At 41.1% G+C, this 18,629-nt stretch overlaps 1 protein-coding gene across 3 annotated transcripts; it reads right to left on the reverse strand.

Annotated features, from left to right (window-relative positions):
- Positions 1-531: 531 nt before the first annotated feature.
- LOC139409872 (urea transporter 2-like) lies at positions 532-17,867 on the reverse strand. 3 transcript variants are annotated; one of them, XM_071155263.1, is made up of 10 exons: positions 16,775-16,855; positions 15,646-15,795; positions 15,151-15,340; positions 14,543-14,671; positions 6,745-6,874; positions 5,188-5,253; positions 4,629-4,776; positions 3,947-4,081; positions 3,798-3,847; positions 532-3,336 (listed from the first exon to the last, which is right to left on the reverse strand). In XM_071155263.1, exons 2-10 carry the CDS (start codon positions 15,767-15,769, stop codon positions 3,088-3,090), a joined length of 1,221 nt encoding a protein of 406 aa, XP_071011364.1. In that variant the 5' UTR covers positions 15,770-15,795; positions 16,775-16,855; the 3' UTR covers positions 532-3,087. The 3 variants fall into 3 exon arrangements, with proteins under 3 accessions (XP_071011364.1, XP_071011363.1, XP_071011362.1); XM_071155262.1 differs by adding an exon at positions 17,720-17,867 and having other exon boundaries at positions 2,902-3,336; positions 3,798-4,081; positions 16,775-16,828; XM_071155261.1 differs by having other exon boundaries at positions 2,902-3,336; positions 3,798-4,081.
- Between the last annotated feature and the right edge of the window lie 762 nt (positions 17,868-18,629).

Here is an 18,629-nt window from a genome sequence, read left to right on the forward strand (position 1 = left end):
GCAGGGATGGTGCCAGGTTTCCTCCAGACGTGAGGCTTGGCATTCAGGCAAAAGTGTTCAATCTTGGTTTCATCAGACCAGAGAATCTTGTTTCTCATCGTCTGAGAGTGTTTAGGTGCCTTTGGCAAACTCCAAGTGGGCTGTCATGTGTCTTTTACTGATGAGTGGCTTCTGCCTGACCACTCTACCATAAAGGCCTGATTGGTGGAGTGCTGCAGAGATGCTTGTCCTTCTGGAAGCTTCTCCCATCTCCACAGAGGAACTCTAGAGCTCTGTCAGAGTCACCATCAGGTTCTTGGTCACCTCCCTGACCAAGGCCCTTCTCACCTGATTGTTCAGCATCTTCAATGCTGCACACATTTTTTGGTACCCTTCCCCAGACCTGTGCCTCGACACAATCCTGTCTCAGAGCGCTACAGACAACTCCTGTAGCGCTCAATTCCTGTCAACTGTGGGACATTATATAGACAGGTGTGTGCCTTTCCAAATCATGTCCAATCATTTGAATTCACCACAGGTGTTTATTTTTAATAACCACCGGTTTTTATTTTAAATACATTTTCTAAAAATAAAAAATAAACTGTTTTCGCTTTGTCATTATGTGGTATAGATTGCTGAGGATTTCATTTTTAAAATACATTTTAGAATAAGGCTGTAATGTAACAATGTGGAAAAAGTCAAGGGTTCTGAATACTTTCTGAAGGCACTGTATATCATGACCCATGGCTAATGAGAAACTGAAAGCATGAATATGAATGACAATATCCCATGAGTTAATCTTTCTTCCTCTGATCAAAGTGTTTGACCTATGACAGATTAACAGATTATGGTGTGTGGTAAGTGCGATCCTTCACAGTCCAGTCCACCACCTTCCCCTATGTGGGAGTAGTAGGTGCTGCTGAGTCACATTGTGCTCTCAGCATTCACAAAGGACAGTGCATTCCCAAAGTAAGTGACACTAACCCACCTCATCCCTCTTCGTCCCACTCACACACTGCCTGTCACAGTCTATTCAGTCACTGAAAGGTTACAGAGCCCAGTGTAATTTAGTGTAGATCAGTAGTGTGTTGATCTGAATAGAGCAGGGTTAGACAACTCTAATCCTGAAGTACCTGTTCATCAGTTAATTTCACTGGGTTTGTTTATCCTAGCCTCTCTAAATGTTTTACATGAGCAGTTGTCACAAAGTGCTTTACAGATTACCTGTAAAGCACTTTGTGACAACTGCTCATGTAAAACATTTAAATAAAAGGGCTTTCTAAAATACATTTGATTTGTAGATTGAGTGCAGAGAGTTTGTCTGGTTTTCCGAATCTAAATCAGTCGCTGAGGTTGGCACACGTGTGAGAAGTTAAAGCAGGAATCCCTGAGGAATTCGATCAGAATCACCCATCGCTAGAGTGATGGTGTGTTTGGAATAGTCCCCAGGGTTGTCACTAGTTACCACAGCCTCAAATTCTAAATCGGTGGACTCCAATCAAGTTGTAGAAACATCACAAGGATGATCAATGGAAACAGGATGCACCTGAGCTCAATATCAAGTCTCATCACAAAGGGTCTGAATACTTATGTAAATAATGTATTTCTGTTTTTTCTAAAAAAACTTTTTGGCTTTGTCATCATGGGGTATTGTGTGTAGATTGCTGAGGAAAAAAAATATATTTGATCCATTTTAGAATGTCTGTAACTTAACAAAATGTGGAAAACAGTCATGGGGTCTGAATACTTTCCAAAGGCACTGTAGTAGAAATTCATGAGAAAAAATGGCCTCGTTTTTTGGTCTTAATTTAAGGTTAGGCATAAGGTTAGCAGTGTGGTTAAGGTTAGATTTAAAATCAGATTTTAAGAAGAGAAATTGTAGAAATAGGCGAGTTTAGCCATGATTATGACTATGTGGCTGTGGTTTTAATGAGAGTGGAGGATGTGAGGAAGTGGACTATCAAGAACGTGATTCAGTTCATTTTTAGTTGAGTAATCCTTTTTTTCAATCTCCTCGCCCAACCCCTCATCTTGTTTCTGCTCCATTCCCCTCCCTCTCTCCTGTCTGCTTTTACTCTCACGTGTCTGGGAGTGTGACTGTCACTGCAGCTGGATCGTGTGAACGTGTGTCACGGTTTAACACAGACACACCAAGAAAATATATACAGATATACATATGTACCCATGCAAACACACACACAGTATAGTTTATGCAGTTACTTCCCACCTGATGTTGGGAGTGGACTGGTGAAACAAAGAAGATCGTGGACACGTTTCAGAGAATATCTCTCACAAATGTGTCTTCTTCACATCCATCACTGTCCTCTCCAATAATATGACTACCTCGGAGTGCAGACGAGGCGAGGTCGTGATGTACAGTACCGGTCTGAAAATAGCCTGGTTTTTCTGGAAGAGAACTTAATGAGAGCGCCCTTTAACAACTCACTGGCTGAACTGCTGTGATGATCTACTGCACTGTAAATTCCTCTCTACATCCAAAGAGAGGAAATGTATTTCTGTTCACCTCTCTACTAATCTAATAAATAGAATAAGTAAACTTGTAACAGAAATTGTTTCATATAAACAGTGCTTATTTTGAGATTCCAAAAATGACTCCTTCAGACACAGCAGTAGCATCGGCTTCCTTTGGTGAGTGCTGCCCTCTACTGAGCAATAAAGTTATTACAAATTAGTGGTACAGCCTGAATCAAAGCCCATACGTAAAAAGGTGTACTTGCAAAACACAACTATAAATTCTACAATCAAATATTGAGTCCAATGTAAGGATTGTTGTAGTCCAGAGACTATTAGGCTCATTGCAAAAGTATTTGTAGAATATAGTGAAACTCCAGCCCGGAATCATATTCAGTGTGGATTCCAGGATAGAAAAACTGTGCTTTTCAAAACAGTAGAGGAAGATGAAATTAAATCAAAGGTTTCTTTGACTGTAAGACAATAGCTATTGATATCTTAGCCAATATGTTTTCAATGTCTCTAACTCCAGCGTTGACTTTACTATAATTTGCTAACATTTTCCTATAATTTTTCCATGGGCTACCAGCATTCACGGAGAGATGAGCTATTCACTTCGTGTCCTCAGAAGACACACTACTCTACTGACAGGCTGATATGAGGCTTTATCTCTTCTCTTTTCTCCAGCAGTTTCTCCTCTTTACTGATGTTCTGCTGAACCTCCTGGTGACTTTCTGGTGACCCCTCTTTGTTGTAGCGCCTGTTCTCCTCAGGGTACGTCACGGCCGACAGAGGCAGTCTGTGTATGGCTCTGGATTCAGTGGTGATGAGGAGGAAGGTGAGGGCAGACAGGCAGAAAGGCCAGGTGCATGCTGGTAGCCCAAACTGAAAACAACAGGTGATATGGTAGAAGTAGAGTTAAGAGATTGTATCAAGCATCTCAGAATAATGTTTCTTATTTACCTATCATTTCTGTCTTTTACCTGGCACTCCTACTCTGAGATGCTTGATACGTACGACCCTAGGTATTGTTGATTGTCTACTGGGTGATGTAACAGACTCACTGACACTTCAGAAAATTGCCCTGGTTAGGTAAGAATGTTTCATACATGAATTCAGAAGTACTGCAGCTAATTATGGTATAGGGTCGGCTGCTTGTACTGCATTATGTAACCAAAAGCTCTCAACATAACAGGAATCGGAAGACTAACCAATCAAAAATATTCACTCTTTATAGGCTGAAATTCATTTTTGTTTGACTTATTAGACAAGTACAGCACATTCAAATTAGTGGCAGCAGTACATTAGATGTTGACCAAGAATGAAATAAAAATGTAAGTACTTACTATGGACATCAGATTTGAAATGGCCAAACCCATGTACGCACAGAAAAAGGCTGAAAGTAGAAAAACTGGCTTCATTGAATGGGTGTTCATGAAGTAGACTGCTTGTCTGACAGCATTGAGTAAGGTGAAGGTGTTGTTTCTGAACCTACCACAGGTAATAGCCAGTAGATGACTCTGCCATGTCAGTGCATAGAACACCCCTCCAATAGCGATGCAGGACAGACAACTGTTGTAGCCCCACAGTCCTGAGTAGATGTCCTCATGAGGAGCAGCCAGAACAAGACCTACATCGAACAGGACATACAATAGAGCTAGGTCCAGATTTCCCTGCCCATGTGATTTGACCATGAAAAGCTCTGGGCCCTAGTACCTAGTTCAACTCCTGGCCCCAATTATAGCCTGTGAATAAAGAATTGCCAATATATGGCTTACATCTACATTATTTTGCTTCACGATGATGCACAACAAATCAGCTTGGGGTATGTTGAATTTAATTTCAAAATTGACTAATGAACACGAAAACAATAGCATACTTCCGATGTTTCTAATTCGGTGTACATAAAAAAAGTCATGTTCACAACTGTTATGCTCCCCAGTTTATCATTGAGACGCACACTTAAGACAGTTTTTTAAAGAAGTACAGCTCCTGTTGTGTTCTGTGATGCAATTTATACCACTCTCGGTTATATCTCTAAAGAGCATGTCCTTTGGTATTGTTAATGAGTATAGCCATTAAAACCAAACGTGTTTTGTATCCCAATCAGTATTTCCACAGTATGTGCTGGGATTAGAGGTCAGGTGTACACAATTCTCTGAGAGAAAGTCTCTTACCGGACACTACACCAACAATAGAGCCCAGTACAGCGTGCATGCAGATGGTTGGGGAGGAAAGCAGCAGGGCTATGATGAAGATTCCTCCTGTCCAGGGGCAGTCACAGCCGTACACCTGACCCACGCCAACTGGCACCGCCATCAAGAGCTGCACCAGGAAGTAACCAACAAGCAGGCTATCACCAACCACTGATCCTGGGTAAGATCTTTTTCCCTTCCTCACTTTGGGTTAGGATTGGGTGTAAGGTAATCTGTTCCTAGATCCTAGATCTGTCACTTCTACCTCATGGTAGCTAACACCACAAGCTACCATAATCCTACATCCACTCAATACACTTTTGTTAGAAATCTAATTTCCTGCTCTTGGAAAGTTCAGTGAAATTGTTTCTTTGGACTATATCTGTGAGGATTATGTGTTTGACCTATTTTTGTTTCTTAGTTGTTGAAGTGACAGAATCATCTAGAATATGTTGGAGAGGTTGTTTAGAAACACACAAGGTTACAGTGTTGTGACTCAGAGGCTGTCCTAATATGGACACCGTACAGGGTACTGTCCTACCTGAGGTATGCTTCGTTCTGCCAAGGTGGTGTTCAGATGGAGGGAGGACTTTGGCTGCACTAGCACCTGGGGAAAGCAGAAACTGAGGGTATTCGGATATTGGGAGGTGTGTGTGTGTGTAAGAGTGTGTGAGTGCATATGTACACTACCGTTCAAAAGTGTGGGCTCATTTACAAATGTCCTTGTTTTTGAAAGAAAATCAAAAAGAATATTGTCCATTAAAATAACAAAATTGATCAGAAATGCAGTGTAGACATTGTTAATGTTGTAAATTACTATTGTAGCTGGAAACGGCAGATTTTTTTTTAATGGAATATCTACACAGGCATACAGAGGCCCATTATCAGCAACCATCACTCCTGTGTTCCAATTGCACATTGTGTTAGCTAATCCAAGTTTATACATTTATAAAGGCTAATTGATCATTAGAAAATCCTTTTGAAATTATGTTAGCACAGCTGAAAACTGTTGTCCTGATTAAAGAAGCCATAAAACTGGCCTTCTTTAGACTTATCTGGAGCATCAGCATTTGTGGGTTCGATTACAGACTCAAAATGGCTAGAAACAAAGTCCTTTCTTCTGAAACTCGTCAGTCTATTCTTGTTCTGAGAAATGAAGGCTATTCCATGCGAGAAATTGTCAAGAAACTGAAGATCTTGTACAACGCTGTGTACTACTCCCTTCACAGAACTGCGCAAACTGTCTCTAACCAGAATAGAAAGAGTGGGAGGCCCCGGTGCAGAACTGAGCAAGAGGACAAGTACATTGGAGTGTCTAGTTTGAGAAACAAACGCCTCACAAGTCCTCAACTGGCAGCTTCATTAAATAGTACCCGCAAAACACCCGTCTCAACGTCAACAGTGAAGAGGCGACTCCAGGATGCTGGCCTTCAAGGCAGAGTTCCTCTGTCCAGTGTCTGTGTTCTTCTGCCCATCTTAATCTTTTCTTTTTATTGGCCAGTCTGAGATATGGCTTTTTTGCAACTCTGCCTAGAAAGCTAACATCCTGGAGTCGCCTCTTCACTGTTGACATTGAGACGGGTGTTTTGCAGGTACTATTTAATAAAAGTGCCAGTTGAGGATGAGGCATCTGTTTCTCAAACTAGACGCTCTAATGTACTTGTCCTCTTGCTCAGTGGTGCACCGGGGCCTCCCACTCTTTCTATTCTGGTTAGAGACAGTTTGTGCTTTTCTGTGGAAGTCGTACGAGATCTTCAGTTTCTTGGCAATTTTTCGCATGGAATAGCCTTCATTTCTCAGAACAAGAATAGACTGACGAGTTTCAGATGATCAATTAGCCTTTTTAAATGATAATTTTGGATTAGCTAACGCCTATGTAGATATTCCATTTTTTTTATTTTTATAAATCTGCCGTTTTCAGCTACAATAGTCATTTACAACATTAACAATGTCTACACTGTATTTCTGATCAATTTTATGTTATTGTAATGGACAAATCTTTTTTGATTTTCTTTCAAAACAAGGACATTTGTAAGTGACCCCAAACTTTTGAACGGTAGTGTATCTCTGTGTGTACGTGAGTATATTTTGGGCCTACCTCTGGAAAGTAGGGGTGGTTAGACCCCATGGCAGCCATGTGCAAACACACAAGGATGTTGAATGGTAGAGTGAACACAGGGAGGTCCCATTTGCTGAACACTGAGCCCAGGGCACTGGAGACTATGGGACTGCACAGGAACAGGAAGTGAAGAACACACAACAAGAAGCTTGAAATATGATAATAATCAGGTAGAGGAAAAAAGGAAATGGAGGGTTGGATCATTATTTAGAAGTTAGGGTTGTTTCAGCTGGCTGTGAACACATTGGACAATAGTGCATACAGTGTTTTTAAGGAGACAAAACAGGTCTGCTGAAACCTTTGAGGCCTACATGGATATACCTGGCTACCATACTCTGCACTGGAGCCTGCACTGGGGCATTATCTGAGCAGACACCTGCCTACTGCTGCTTTCATACTTCCACTTGACATTGTGTCTTGGATGTTTTTAGACTACTGCTAAACTTTAACTCCACTTGGTTTAGCCTACTTGGATTAACTCTCTTTGACTCTACCGTGGCCCGGTGTAAGCGCTTGCCTCCCTCCCATCTTCCACTGGCCTGTACTTTAAACTACAGTCGTGGCCAAAAGTTGAGAAAAACACAAATATACATTTTCACGAAGTCTGCTGCCTCAGTTTGTATGATGGCAATTTACATATATTCCAGAATGTTATGAAGAGTGATCAGATGAATTGCAATTAATTGCAAAGTCCCTCTTTGCCATGCAAATGAACTGAATCCCCCAAAAACATGTCCACTGCATTTCAGCCCTGCCACAAAAGGACCAGCTGACATGTCAGTGATTCTATCGTTAAAACAGGTGTGAGTGTTGACGAGGACAAGGCTGGAGATCACTCTGTCATGCTGAGTTCGAATAACAGACTGGAAGCTTCAAAAGGAAGGTGGTGCTTGGAATCATTGTTCTTCCTCTGTCAACCATGGTTACCTGCAAGGAAACGTGTGCCGTCATCATTGCTTTGCACAAAAAGGGCTTCACAGGCATGGATATTGCTGCCAGTAAGATTTCACATAAATCAACCATTTATCGGATCATCAAGAACTTCAAGGAGAGAAGTTCAATTGTTGTGAAGAAGGCTTCAGGGCACCCAAGAAAGTCCAGCAAGTGCCAGCACCGTTTCCTAAAGATTATTCAGCTGCGGGAACGGGGCACCACCAGTACAGAGCTTGCTCAGGAATGGCAGCAGGCAGGAGTGAGTGCATCTGCACGCACAGTGAGGCAAAGACTTTTGGAGGATGGCCTGGTGTCAAGAAGGGCAGCAAAGAAGCCCCTTCTCTCCTTTCTGCAAAAGGTACAGGGATTGGACTGCTGAGGACTGGGGTCAAGTCATTTTCCCTGATGAATCCCCTTTTCGATTGTTTGGGGCATCCGGAAAAAAGCTTGTCCGGAGAAGACAAGGTGAGCGCTACCATCAGTCCTGTGTCATGCCAACAGGAAAGCATCCTGAGACCATTCATGTGTGGGGTTGCTTCTCAGCTAAGGGAGTGGGCTCACTCACAATTTTGCCTAAGAACACAGCCATGAATAAAGAATGGTATAAACACATCCTCAGAGAGCAACTTCTCCCAACCATCCAGGAACAGTTTTTTCCAGCATGATGGAGCACCTTGCCATAAGGCAAAAGTGATAACTAAGTGGCTCGGGGAACAAAACATTGATATTTTGGGTCCATGGCCAGGAAACTCCCCAGACCTTAATCCCATTGAGAACTTGTGGTCAATCCTCAAGAGGCGGGTGGACAAACAAAAACCCACAAATTCTGACAAACTACAAGCATTGATTATGCAAGAACGAGCTGCCATCAGTCAGGATGTGGCCCAGAAGTTAGTTAACAGCATACCAGGGTGGATTGCAGAGGTCTTGAAAAAGAAGGGTCAACACTGCAAATATTGACTCTTTGCATCAACTTCATGTAAATGTCAGTAAAAGCCTTTGACACTTATGAAATGCTTGTAATTATACTTCAGTATTCCATAGTAACATCTGACAAAAACATCTAAAGACACTGAGGCAGCAAACTTAATATTTGTGTCATTCTCAAAACTTTTGGCCATGACTGTCCATCCCCCCCAATGTGCTTCTCTCCTGGCTATCATACTGGTAACATGGCCTCCGTTGCGTTACTGTTTTGATTGGCCCCAGCATTTAATGGCATTGAGTACAGGGGCTTGCGAAAGTTTTCAACCCCTTGGCATTTTTCCTATTTTGTTGCCTTACAATCTGGAATTAAAATTTATTTTTTGGGGGTGTGTATCATTTGATTTACACAACATGCCTACCACTTTGAAGATGCAAAGTATTTTTCATTTTGAAACAAACAAGAAATAAGACAAAAAAACAGAATACTTGTGCTTGCATAACTATTCACCCCCCAAAGTCAATACTTTGTTGAGCCACCTTCTGCAGAAATTACAGCTGCAAGTCTCTTGGGGTAGGTCTCGATAAGCTTGGCACATCTAGCCACTGGGATTTTTGCCCATTCTTCAAGGCAAAACTGCTCCAGCTCCTTCAAGCTGGATGGGTTCCGCTGGTGTAGAGCGATCTTTAAGTCATACCACAGATTCTCAAATGGATTGAGGTCTGGGCTTTGACTAGGCCATTATTAGGCATTTAAAAATATGTTTCCTTTTAAACCACTCAAGTGTTGCTTTAGCAGTATGCTTAGGGTCCTTGTCCTGCTGGAAGGTGAACCTCCGTCCCAGTCTAAAATCTCTGGAAGCCTGAAACAGGTTTCCCTCAGAAATGTCCCTGTATTTAGCGCCATCCATCATTTCTTCAATTCTGAACAGTTTCCCAGTCCCTGCCGATGAAAAACATCCCCACAGCATGAAGCTGCCACCACCATGCTTCACTGTGGATATTGTGTTCTCGGGTGAGGAGAGGTGTTGGGTTTGCCCCAGACATAGCATTTTCCTTGATTGCCAAAAAGCAACATTTTTGTTTCGTCTGACCAGTGTACATTCTTCCATATGTTTGGGGAGTCTCCCACATGCCTTTTGGCGAACACCAAACGTGTTTGCTTATTTTTTTCTTTAAGCAATGGCTTTTTTCTGGCCACTCTTTCATAAAGCCCAGCTCTGTGGAGTGTACAGCTTAAAGCGGTCCTATGGACAGATACTCCAATCTCCGCTGTGGAGCTTTGCAGCTCCAAGTCATTTTTTTCATTTCACTTCACCAATTTGGACTATTTTGTGTATGTCCATTACATGAAATCCCCCCCAAAATAAATGTAAATTACAGGTTGTAATGCAACAAAATAGGAAAAACGCCAAGGGGGATTAATACTTTTGCAAGGCACTAAGTTACTGCTCTCTCCTTACTGTTGTAATGCTGGCCAGTTTTGTGCCTTGGTTGTATTTATTGTGGGTGCTAGTGCTGGATGGTTTCTAGTCTGTGGTTGGGTTCTGGCTTACTGCCTATAACTTTGGTGATCCTACAAACTGTGTGATTCAATCTTACTATTACACTGTGTGGATTGACTGATTCTTCGCCAACCTATTTTATTTGTGTGTATTTTAACTGACTTTTTCAAAATGGCATCAACCACTTTCCGCCATTTGGGGAAACTGACTTTTTCCCAGATTGGCGGCTACCACCTTCAGAGACTACATTGATCGTTTCATCTCATGTAGGAGCTTCACCTATTTTACACTGTTCTGGGATAATATTGACCAGGCAAATTCCCAATGTGATAACTGTCAGCTTATTGAGGAATATGTATGAGCTGGGCATCCAGAGTAAACAAACATTGCAGTGTATTCTGGATAGGTTCCACTAAAGACCTTTTCTACTCCTCAGCCTAGTCGTTGTGCCACTGCCTCGCCACCGTGTCGCCACTCTCCGATTGACTGACCAGGACTGCCCTGCTGTCATGACGTTGGCCTTTTGGGGGAGGTTTATGACCCCCATAAATACCTTTTCCCTTTTTCCTCTCTCTACTCTACCGATGTGACTATTGATAATCGCTTTGTTAACATAGAGAGTCTGGGAACATCAAAAGGTGGGAAACGGAACCGTATTTTGGTAATCCAACCAGTTGAAAATATGCGTTGGTACTTAATGAATATGATGTCAGATCAGTTGGTGTCTGAGACATTATTACTGATGATAGGACGACAAACTGTATCTTGGAACGTCTACACATTCTAGTTATCATCATATTCACATGGAATTGTGCAATTTAAATGTTTAAATATGAAACTATTTGTGAAAATATTAAATGTAATTTTAGCTTCTAAATGAGAGAATTGGTTTTCATGAGTGAACTATGCTCAATTCAGTGGCCCCGCCCATGTGAACAGACATTGGTTGTAAACTATGAAACACGGCCCTCTCTCCCAACCCTATATAAGCCCCTTTACAAAAATTTAACTTTCTGTTCAAAGGAAGTGAGGACTTGCGGTCCCTGTGTTAAAAGGACAAGATCACCAACAGAACCAAGCCAACCTGGTTGAACGACAAGAACCTAACAAAATTAGCATCGAATTTCAACGTGAAGATGACGATCAACACACCGAAAGGATGAATTTCGACTATACCAGCCAGAATATAGCATGAGCTTAAAGTATGGCAACTTGGTATGAACTTTGAACTCTTATTCACTAAAGAAGTGATACCTCCAAGCCAATGCGTTAGCAACCGCAGCTCTAAACATGGGCTAGGAGAGGACAGACAGAGTATCCATTCTACCACGCTCCAGTTAACTACTAGACATTCGTCAGAGGACAAGAGATCCATGCTGGACAACTTCTATCTACGACCAATCTACCAAAGCGCAGCTCAGAGTAAATATTTATTGCATTTTCCTTTTTAAAATGGCAGTTTATTTAGAATGCATAAGATTCTGTATTTACGATAGCATAGCTGCCTACGGCCCGATAGAGAGACAAAAAAAATTAGCAGCTTACTTCATAAACTGGACAACATCATGATCTGGGCTATGCAGATAAATCCAGACATTCTGGTATTGGCTGAAACTTGGATCTATGGGGAGTTTGTGTTCAGAGATGACAGACAGGGTAGAGTCGGTGGAGTGGCCATTCTTATGAAAAATTATTTATTTGTCTCCTAACTGAAAACCATTTTCCTTGCCCAAAAATGTTAGCTACCATCTTTAAGGCTTTGAGTGGGGAAAAATGTATCTGTAACTGTTATAGGGGTCTACTGTCTTTAGTCTTATTTTATTAAATCAGAAGTTATTATCCTGGGTGTCTTTGCTCAAGACATTAGTGACCATTGCCCAGTTGTTTGTGTTAAAGATGTGAGAATACAAAAATCTGAAGCCTCATTTCATCACAAAGAGGAACTTGAAAAACTTTAGTGAACAGGCTCTTTTTTAAATATTTTTTTTACATCTCTATTTTATTGACCTTGATTTGTATTTCAGCTATCTTTGAACCTGAATTAGCTATGAGACATTTAGCAGATGTCTTCAATAATCATGCTCCCTTCAAAACATTAAGGGTTAAAGGTAGTTAATGCCTGGTACACTCCGGAATTATCAGAAGTCATTCATTAAAAAAGATGATGCTTAGGTCAAGGCCAGGAACACAGGCTTTCAGTATCTTGTACCAGCATCTTGCCTGAGATGCAGTGTCTTAGACCACTGCGCCACTACTTCCTCCTCTCTGCCACAACAAATTACTTCAGACACTGGCCTCATTACAGGAAACAAATTACATCATTGATGCATTTAATCACCATTTTATTTCAGCAGGCTCTTTGAAATAACTTCTAAGCCTATTCACAATGATATTGGTCAGGATGCTGATTGGAGAAACTTGCTGAATGATCAGAGAAATGACAGTCAAAGCTTTTCTTTTAGGCTATTTACAGAAAAATAAGTCATGGATGCTTTGCTAGCAATAGACAAGAAATCAACAGGGGCTGACCAATTGGATCCTGCCTACTTAACCTTGCAGCGCCCATCATTGTTGGCTCAATAACCCACATTTATTAAACATGATCTTAATCATCACACCATTTCAAGGCTTCCTTTTCTAGCTAAGATTTCTGAATCCTTGGTAAATGTATACATTTACTCTTTATTTATCTGAGAAATATATTTTGAATGTAAACCAATCTCGGTTTAGGCCTGGGCATAGTGCTATTAGAGCTACAACTTTAGTTGTTAATGATCTTGTCAATGCTTTAGACACTCAAATTAAATGTGCAGCTTTGTTTGTGGACCTGTCTAAAGCGTTTGATACTGTTGCTCATGTTATTGTATTGAATAAGTCGTCTACGAAAGGCCTGAACTCTGACTGTTCATGGTTTCATGATTATATTAGTGCCAGAACTCAGGCCATGGTGATTGATGGGGTTGTCGGAATTTTTTGAAGTACATGAAGGTGTACCACAGGGATCAATTTAGCGACCTGTTCTCTTCACTATTTATATCAACATCATTGGTCAATCTGTTAAAAATGTGACTTTTAAAAAACATCGATGAGCTGGTTAAGAAGCCAAGATTGAAAGTTGTATTTTTCTACAGAAACAGATGGTGCCTTTCTCTAAGCAGTGGGAAGTAAATTATTCAGTCAACCTTTATGTCTGTGCTTGATTATTTTGATATTATTTATGCTGCTACTACTCTTAAACCTTTGGATGCCATCTACCATAGTTCCCTTCATTTTGTTACAGGTGACAGTTTTTATACTCATCACTGTATCAAAACTTCGCTGGACTTCGCTCAAGACCTGTAGAGCTCTACATTACTCCCTTTTTGGCACTACTTCATTAACTTCCGTCTTATCTAACTTTGCTGTTGAAGTGTAGACACCCGAGTTGCCTAACCCGTTCACAGGATTGGTTAACTCTAGGGTCTCCACCGAGCTAAGTAAATCTGCATTTCGTTTTTTTGTTATTTATTTTTACCACTTTCTCCTCCTCAATTGGTAGTTAGTCTTGTCCCATCGCTGCAACACCCATACGGACTCGGGAGAGGCGAAGGTTGGGAGCCGTGCATCCTCCAAAACACGACCCAGCACTGCTTCTTGACACAATGCCCGCTTAACCCGGAAGCCAGCTGCACCAATGTGTCGGAGGAAACACCGTACACCTAGCAACCGTGTCAGCATGCATGCGCCCAGCCAGCCACAGGAGTTGCTAGAGCGCGATGGGACAAGGACATCCCGGCAGGGCCAAACCCTCCTCTAACCTGACAGAGCCTGGACTCGTACCAGGATCTCTAGTGGCACAGCTAGCACTGTGATGCAGTGTCTTAGACCACTGCGCCACTCGGGAGGCCCTGCATTTAATTTTAAAATGCACCATATTGCTGGAACAAAATTCTACATACATTTCACCTTGATTTTCTGGTGTCATTCAGGAAATTTAAAGTATTGATTTAAGATTTATTTGTGGAGGTGATTTGTGATGTTTTATCTATCTATATATCTCTATATAGTGTTAAATTGTGTTTGGTAAATAAAAATAGACATGGTTTAAAAAAAAGTAGTGGTAATATTTAATTCAGTACAGATATGTGTAGGCGGCTTGACTTACCCTGTCCCATACCCAGGGTAAGTTGTCCAAAAAAAAGTGGGCTCCTGGCACAAGCTGCATTTTCAAAACTGGAATGTTTACATGAATTCGGATTATTTCCAGGGATAAACAACACCGGAAATATATGTAGATATCTTTGTTAGAATACTATATTTCCCTTGACGGAGTGATGCTGAATATTTTTTTTATATATATATTTTTAAATGTCTCAACTTACCCCACTCTCCCCTACATTGATCAAAATACTGAGGACATTCTTACTGTAACATACCATAACATGGACATGAACATATTAGGGAGCAGAAGCCACCAGTACCAGTCCCCTTTGGCCGAGAATACACACATCAGCATTCCAACCAGGGTCCCATTGTAGCCATATAAACCAGCAGATATGGCACCCCTGAAGCACAGAAAACAAACAAATCAGAAAAGACACAGCTATAAAGAAATACAATGATATTGAGAAATGTTAGGTGCAAAAAAGACTAAGTGAGTGGAAGGGAAAGCAAGGTATTGCGAGAAATGATACATCTGGTGTGAGTTTCAGACTGAGACAAGCAGACTTCCCCACGCCAACCTCAGTTTGCAGAGCATATTCAAGATTACAACTCCTGAGGGGTATACTACAAACCAGGATCTCTGAGTTAGCAAGCTAACTTTGATAAACATCTGGTTCATTAAGAAATCTATACTTAGATATTTGTTGGCTGTTGTGCTTATTAGACCATGCCCATTTCAAGCTTATCCTTCTAAAAAAGCAAAAGACTAACTAATTGATCCTGCTTTGCAGCATACCCCTCTGGCTGTGTGAGACTTTTGCCAGGGATATTTATATTCGGCCTAATTGGAAGTAGATTACTGGTCTTGCCATTGACTTACATGTTTTGTCTAATCAGGAGTGCAGACAGTGTGGAAGCGAGGGATCCTAGCAGTCCGTTCAGGCCCCACCAGGGGTTCTGCAGCACCAGGCCAAACGTGATGAGCAGCCCACTAAGGGGGTTGTTGACAAACATGACCTGGGCCACCCCACGTAGGACCCAGTCCACCACCTGAACCACCACAATCTGCCCTGCAGCAGAGCAACAGAGAAAGACAGACAGGCAGTCATTGATTGACCATTATATCCAATCTCTGAATCAGTCTCTGATTAGAGGTTAAGGATGAAAACCTGGCTCACGTTCAGTGAGGAGTAAATGTTGGAAACAACGTAAAACAGGGACTACCTAAACGTGTCTAATAAGAACACAGATTTACATTTCCCTCAGCAAAAGTTTTTTCTACAGTGTGCCTTACTTAGCATGACCCAGCAGTGCAGGGGACTTTAAGGCCCGGATTTTTATATATTTACTTTATCATATATTGAACATGTCTTACTTTTTATCCATTCTCCATACACACGCATGTCCCCAGTAAGCAGATTGAGTGCTCTGGAGCGATGGGATGTAAGAGTAGCCCCTTTCTCTACAGACCTCGCCTCCTTCTCCATCGCTGGGGTCATTAGTGGCTTCAATTCCTGCAGGGCAGCTATAATAATACACAGTAGATAACATTCAATAATTAAATGTATCATTTCAGTATCTGGCCTAGGCCCAGACTGAGGTTCAGAATGTTCCAAAACAATGTTATAAGTTATCTGGATATGCTGTCATTACCATATTGTTGATTTACTAACTCCACAGTGGAGTGATAAAAGCTAAACTACAAAAAATTGCAATGTGATACCTTTGGACAGAAATGTTTTTAAGATACTGTGCTGCTATGCCATCTGGTTTGCAGTAAATTATTTGGTTTTGGCTGGATATCTGAAGCATGTTAACAGGGGTCCTACCTACCACTCCCACTGCCTGACTTCAACAATGCTAGCGAATGCTATTCAATAGATACTTCAAATCCACAGTTTGGGTCATTGGCTCTCTAGGTCCATAAACTACATTCAGGGTCAGGAATGTGAAACCCTGAACTAACACACCCAAGTCAAATAAGCAACGAATCATGGTACAATCTAGTCAAGAGTTGGCCAGCCGTGTTCTATGTTTCCATAAGATGAGGAGTCTTTGATCTAGATGGGCAAACCTTTTAACATAGCATTTACCAGATGCATTGATCATGACACAAGTTACACAAAATATCTCTCTCAACTCTATTACCGTCAAAAGACTTATTAGAATCAGCATTCCATATATGTAAAAGCAAATTACGTTTTGAAAAGTCCCATGAACTCCATAAACTAGATTAGCTAGTTAGACAGAAAATAGTAAACACATTAAAAAAACTCCACATACAGCAGCGTTTCCCAAACTTTGTAATGTTTTTGTCCTAGCACGACACAGGTGATTCAAACAAATCAAAGCTTAATGATGAGTTGACCATTTGCATCAGCTGTGTAGTTCTAGGGCAAAAACAAAAATGTGCACCCCTTGGGGTTCCCAGGATTGAGTTTGGAAAACTCTGACATACATACTAGTTATGGGTATGTTATATTTAATTATAAATCAGTTGTTACCTGTGATATATGAGCCAGGAATAGAAGTGTCCAGATCTCCATGAACAGCGACGCCTGTAATATCCGTAGTTTACTTTAGAGACAGTCGTGTGTCAACAACTCCTCCCCTCTGCTATTCACAATTGAAAAATAAAAAAACACACCACCTAACACACACACACACACACACACACACACACATACACAGCTATGTCCTGTTATTCCACGTCGAGGTCAGTTTTATTCCTGCTGGATCTTAAATTAGCATAATTATTTTTAGGTCCTCAGTCAAAGGTTAAATCAGAGGTTTGACCCCGTTCCCACTCCGTCTGGTGCCCATAACTAATACTGCCCAATTTACTATAAGTTGCATTATCAAATGCTTTGCACATAAAAACATATGTACAGTGAAAAACACTTTCCACAAGCAATATCCTAGTGTGGCAAAGCTTTAAAAGGGGGGCATGACTTAGCAATTATTACTTAGCCAGTATTACTGAACTCAAAGCCAAATTGAAAGAATCATTATGTTAACCCCTCCTCAATGAAACCAACCCCTCCTGTTCCAGTATGTAAGGTACAGTAAGGTTATTCAGCACATAAACACACATAGTTTAACTAACTTATTCATTCATTACACAACAATAGGAAATGGAAATAGTTCTCCCCAACGCACACCCTACGATAATCTAGAGGTAAAACACATAAAACAGCCCAATTATGATATAATTATTATATTATCGGTTCATACAGTAACATGCATTCTCACCAACTCTGAGTTAGTCAAGGATCTGACAAAAATCATCTTTAAAGCCAATCCATGAGTGAATACAGAAAACCTAGAAATCCAGCAATTTGGTTGGATTTGTTTTTATTTGCGATACCCTGCATATAGGAAAATAACATGTAATCTAATTATTCTCACAATCAACTCAGAGACTCTTTGAACAAAATAAATCCAATTACCGTAAGTATTCAACGCCTCAAGAAAGATCCATTAACTCAGCGTCCCACTACTCTTCTGAGTGTCCTGTTTAAATCAGCAGCTCAGGGACTAGTAGCCTACTCACCCGTTCAGATCTTCTAGGAATCTTATTCAATTATATGCCCTGCTTTCCCTCTCTCTCCACTCTCATGCCATTCTCTTTCCCCCTCTCGCTGTCCACTCCCCTCTCGCTGTCCTCTCCCCTCTCACTGTCCTCTCCCCTCTCGCTGTCCTCTCCCCTCACTGTCCTCTCCCCTCACTGTCCTCTCCCCTCTCCCTGTCCCCTGTCCTCTCCCTGTCCCTTGTTTGGCTACATTATCTCCCCTGTCTCTCACCACCTTCTCTCCTTACCTTTACCCTGCATTTGGGAGACTTTCCTTCCAAGCAGCTAATCAGGGATCAGAATCCAGAATTATTCTAAATCACCTCCGGTTTATTACTACCCCAGTGTGGTGGGCTTTCCTTCTTAACACTTTCAATAGCAGATTCCCAAAGAGTTTAACATAATTACAGTATAGAGATGAGAAATTTACCACCATATTTGGTTAAGGCCGGTCAGGTGTTTTCCTGTACATGTGACCTGAACAATAACATCTCTGGACTCCGGTATAAACAGAACGGTGAATGGATTTTTTTTAGGTCGTGATTATGATTTATTATTGACTTATTAAACAAAACAAATTTCGCTGACTCATTGACATGACTTACTATGAAATTCCTAATACTATGATGTTTTTGCTTTTTGCAGTCAAAAATGTGATTTTTATTTATTATTATTTTTATATATATTTCCACACTATGAGGTTGGAAAATACTGTGAAATTGTGAAAATTATGATAATGCCGTTTTATTGTAGGAACTGTTTGAAAACACTGCCTGGAATTTCAGCCT

The sequence above is a fragment of the Oncorhynchus clarkii genome, chromosome 5 (genome assembly GCF_045791955.1).
Source record: "Oncorhynchus clarkii lewisi isolate Uvic-CL-2024 chromosome 5, UVic_Ocla_1.0, whole genome shotgun sequence".
NCBI classification, from domain to species: domain Eukaryota; kingdom Metazoa; phylum Chordata; class Actinopteri; order Salmoniformes; family Salmonidae; genus Oncorhynchus; species Oncorhynchus clarkii.